The 4,687-nt window shown below is 26.6% G+C and overlaps 1 protein-coding gene across 2 annotated transcripts; it reads left to right on the top strand.

The window, feature by feature from the left end:
* LOC114183309 (vesicle-associated membrane protein 722-like) lies at positions 1-4,370 on the top strand. Of its 2 annotated transcripts, none has more exons than XM_085674012.1 (5): positions 1-480; positions 3,404-3,545; positions 3,649-3,769; positions 3,840-3,902; positions 4,118-4,370. In XM_085674012.1, the coding sequence occupies exons 1-5, from the start codon at positions 228-230 to the stop codon at positions 4,265-4,267; spliced, it is 729 nt and encodes a 242-aa protein (XP_085530138.1). In that variant the 5' UTR covers positions 1-227; the 3' UTR covers positions 4,268-4,370. The 2 variants fall into 2 exon arrangements, with proteins under 2 accessions (XP_085530138.1, XP_027926084.1); XM_028070283.2 differs by having other exon boundaries at positions 4-420.
* The last annotated feature ends 317 nt before the right edge of the window (positions 4,371-4,687 follow it).

The following is a 4,687-nucleotide window of genomic DNA, read 5'->3' as shown; positions in this document are numbered from 1 at the left end:
GTTGTTCGTCCGAGAAGGGGGAAGGAAAGAGTCTCGTGTTGCGCCTCGTTCTCTCTGACGTTTCCTTCTCCGTTTCCCAAATTTTGAAGTAAAACCCACACACGCTTTTCCTCCCTCACTTTAAAACCCTTCTTCCACGATCCACAAATATTCAACTCCTTCTCTCTCTCTCTCTCTCTCTCTCTGTTTTCCGAGTTGTTAATTTGTTTCCTTCATTGATTGTTCTGATGACGGGGCAGCAATCGCTGATATACAGCTTCGTGGCGCGGGGCACGGTGATTCTGGCGGAGCACACCGACTTCAATGGAAACTTCGCGGAGGTCGCTTTGGACTGTCTTCGCAGGCTCCCTGCTTCCAATTCCAAATTCACCTATAACGCCGATGCTCATACCTTCAACTACCTCAACGATAATGGATTCAGTAATCTCTCTTCCTCCGTAGCTTCTAATGTTTCCACTCCTTCAAGATTTTCATATTTCTGTTATTGTTTTTCAATTCACAATTTTAACTACTTTTAAATTTTTTTGCATGCATATAAGCCTAAACAATTTCAATTAAATAAATTTGAGTTTAATTTTCACTAAATTTTTAAATTAATTAGCGTAAATCACCTTAAATATAATTTTAGACACAGCGTCGTTTAGAATAAGTTCGATAAAGTTAGTTTCCGCAAGCTAGATTTTGGCTTTTAATTAATACTAAATTTAAAAATCTATGTTTTTAAGATAAAAATATATTATTATGTAATTATAAATTTTATTTTGGTAATAAATAATTAATTTTTTATTACATTGTTTATTGTTCCTATTTGTTTTCTAAATATACGACATGCTTTTTTCTATTTAGATAAGTTATTATACTTAAATTAATTTATCTAATAAATATTAATTAAAATTGATTTTTATTTAATTTTTTTATTTTTTAATTGAAATTTTTGTTACACTAAGTTCCTTTTACACTTTTTATATAATATAATTATGTAATGAAGTATTAATTATTTTAATTTTTAATATCAGATATTAGATATATTAAAAAAATATTAAAAATTATGTAATCATTAATATAATCATTAATTTTTGGTATGGAATTAAAAATAATTAATAATAGATAAAAAAATACAGATAAAAGAAGTATAAAAGATAAAAATAGAAAAATCTTAATAAAATAATTTCTAATTTATAAACTAGATAAACAAAAACATTCTAAAATAAACTATTTTGAACTACCTTATAAAACACATTTGTATTTATCAAACTAGTTTATGAGCTAATCATCTAGCACCTACTTTATTATTCTTACTAAATACACTTTTTACAATGATATAAAAATTATATAAATTGAAAATGTATTTAAACTAAATTCTTAAAAAAACAATTATTTTATTATACTTACAATTATTACAATTATTCTTCTTCAAATTTTAGGGAGATTAACTTTCGTTTATTCTATCGTCCTCTCAAGACAAAACAAAAGTCGTGTTTTGTCAATGTAAACAAAATCATAGCATTAACAGCCAGAATTAATTTCATTCATGAAATTAATTATAATTATTATAGAAATTAATAAAGTTATCATATATAAAATCTATAACTAACTAATGACATAAAATCTTAATTATTTCTACATTTTAATTTTTTTTTAGAAAATTATGTATGAATTGAGAATATATATATATATATATATATATATATATATATATATATATAATCGTTAAAAGTATTTTTTAGTTACTAAATTTATAAACGAAATTACAATATGTTTCTCTCTTAAATTTTTATACAATTTTATGTTCAAACCTTATTAAATAAATAGATATAATTATTTTAATTTCATAATGATAATTTTGTTATTGCACTTGTCAAAATATGTTTTATACTCATATTTGAGTTGAATAGAAATAACTCGTACATCAACCTAATACATGAAAATTTTTGATGTAATTGGGTTATGATATTGTATTCATTTATTTCTAAGAAATTCAAATTTTGCATAAACATAAAACATATTTAACTTATAATTTATTATATTTTGTAACAATTATCTTAAAAACATATTAATATTAATTATAAAAGTTTTCCGATGAGAAACAGTAAATTTTCAATTCTTTATGTTAATCTTAGAAGTTGTATTCAGTGCAGGTGTCATATCGTACAGGTTGTTTGTTTTTATTTTTCTTTTTCTGTCTGCGGATACTTTGAATTGCTCGGTTAATCTTGGAAACGGTCTTAAGGAAAATTTTAATTTCCATATTTTCATATTGTTGACTCGTCTTCGTTTGTGTTGTATCATATGGACTTTTTAAAATTTTATTTAAAAGTCTAGTACTTTTTATTTTTCTAAAGGTTTGGTTATTATTAGAGTTTTTGTTACTACAGTATCAATAAAAAAATAAGAACACACTTTTCACTAACGTTTTATTATAAAGTAAATTTTATAAGACTTTTACAAAATCTGGGAATCTCACTATTTATTTAATGAATTTTTTTCTTATTTTCTATTTTGTAATAAATGTGAACCTTTTATCAATACAATAGAGTATGTATTACTAATATTTAAAGAATGATTAAAAAAACGTATTTTCTTTTTGGCCTAAACTTCGTAATTTATATTTATTTATATAAAATTAATTCAATCATGACGTGAGACAATTTATGTAACAGAAAAATTATATTTGATTTTGTCCGGTCAATTAAAAGGTAAAATATATTATTGATAGTAGGCTTAAAAATATGTAACATGACTCAATTTAAAAGTAAAATATATTATTTAGTTGAGAAATTAAATAAACTATAGCGACATTCAAACTAATTGAACCATTCTTTATCACTATACTTTACATCGCCGTGCCCCACCCCATATAGTAGTTTTTGATTGCTGATTGTAAAACCTAATTCAATATTCATCACATGTTCGTCTTAATGTATTTGAATTGATGTTAAGTTATTATAAATATTAACATATTACCTAACTGTTCGTCTTAATGCAATTTTTTAGATAAATGTTTAGCTTCATGTTAAAGAACTGACTTAATCTCTAGAATTAATTTTGAATTGAAATAGTTTTAAGTAGCTTTTATACTGAATTAATAATTTTATGCTAAATTTCATTATTGACTATTTTTAGAATAAAATGATTTAAATTGATTGATCTTTCATAAGAGATGAAACATAAGGATATGGTTGTTGCCACAATTTCCAATTCAAATATCTTAAGACATTAAATTTAAGGATATTCATACTTGTATAGTTTAAGAGTAAAGCTTTGGTACTAACATGCATGCTGAAAGTACTTTATTTTAGTAGAATATGGTTAACCTCTACTGAAATTTATGTTTCTAATTTGTACATGTTTCCTTGTGAATTAAACCACAAATAGTTGAACTCACACGATCTATTATTTTTAGCTTACTGTGTTGTGGCAGTGGAATCCGTTGGTCGCCAACTTGCAATGGCATTTCTTGAACGCATCAAGGATGACTTTAGCAAGAGATATGGTGGAGGAAAAGCTGCAACAGCCACTTCTAAAAGCTTAAACAAAGAATTCGGGTACTTATTATGTTTACATTGTTCTGTAAAGCAAATGGGGCCTCCAAGTGTTTGATGAATTGTACTAATAAACAAAGCCTTTAACTGTTGTGTGGGGTTTTAGACCCAAGTTGAAGGAACATATGCAGTACTGCGTGGAACACCCAGAAGAGGTTAGCAAACTAGCGAAAGTGAAAGCTCAGGTTTCTGAAGTCCAACAAGCTATGCGAGCAAACATTGATCAGGTATGTATAGTGTTAAGTTATTGAACCTTCTTTCAAATCATATTTTGCCAATCATTGTGTTATGTCTTAGGTTCTTGATCGTCAAGTGAAAATTGATGTTTTGGTGGACCAAACTGAGAATCTTCGCGATCAGGTACTTTTACATCTTCACACAAATTAAATAAATGTGTATTTGGTTTTCTTAAAGTGGTTGAAGTCTTTTTCACTTATTTTCATCTACTTTGACCAAACCTGTTCCTCGATTTGTTACATGTGATTATCATGGATCATAACTTGCATTAGTCATCTTCACATGTGGAAAAAGATTTGTGGGGTGTAATTGGTATGTAATTTTGTATGGTTTTGCAGGCTGATACTTTCAGGGGAGTCGGAAACCAGTTAAGGAGAAAAATGTGGTATCAGAACATGAAGATAAAGCTTATAGTACTCGCCATCATTATTGCCATCATTCTCATAATTATTCTTTCGGTGTGTAATGGGTTCAATTGTGGTGGATGATACTTACCACTCACCTACAATTCTTATAACTCTGCCACTTTTTGTAATTTAATAACTTGCATCATATTATATCAACATTATATAAAATTTGTTTATTTGATTTGATTGGATTGGCATCATAAGGTTTCATGCGGGGTGTGATGGAAATTTTTTGTAAGATAAATAAAGGAAATTGACCATTTTTAATTTATGAATTCTTCTTATAAAATATCTAATATTTCCTTTGATACAAAAATTTAAGATTGAATATTTATGAGTTATTTTTTATATTATTTAATTTTTTTATTTTTGTGAGACTTCTAATTATATTTAAATTTCGGATAAAAAGTATGAAAACAAATAATGTGTGACATGCCTTGGAAGGTTGACACACATTGGTAGATTTTCTATTGTTTTCAAGCAAAAACACAGATTGAGTGC

This window comes from Vigna unguiculata, chromosome 5 (assembly GCF_037176805.1).
Source record: "Vigna unguiculata cultivar grain cowpea cultivar isolate G323 ecotype 2 chromosome 5, ASM3717680v1, whole genome shotgun sequence".
Lineage (NCBI taxonomy): Eukaryota > Viridiplantae > Streptophyta > Magnoliopsida > Fabales > Fabaceae > Vigna > Vigna unguiculata.
This window is presented reverse-complemented; position numbering and strand designations above follow the sequence as displayed.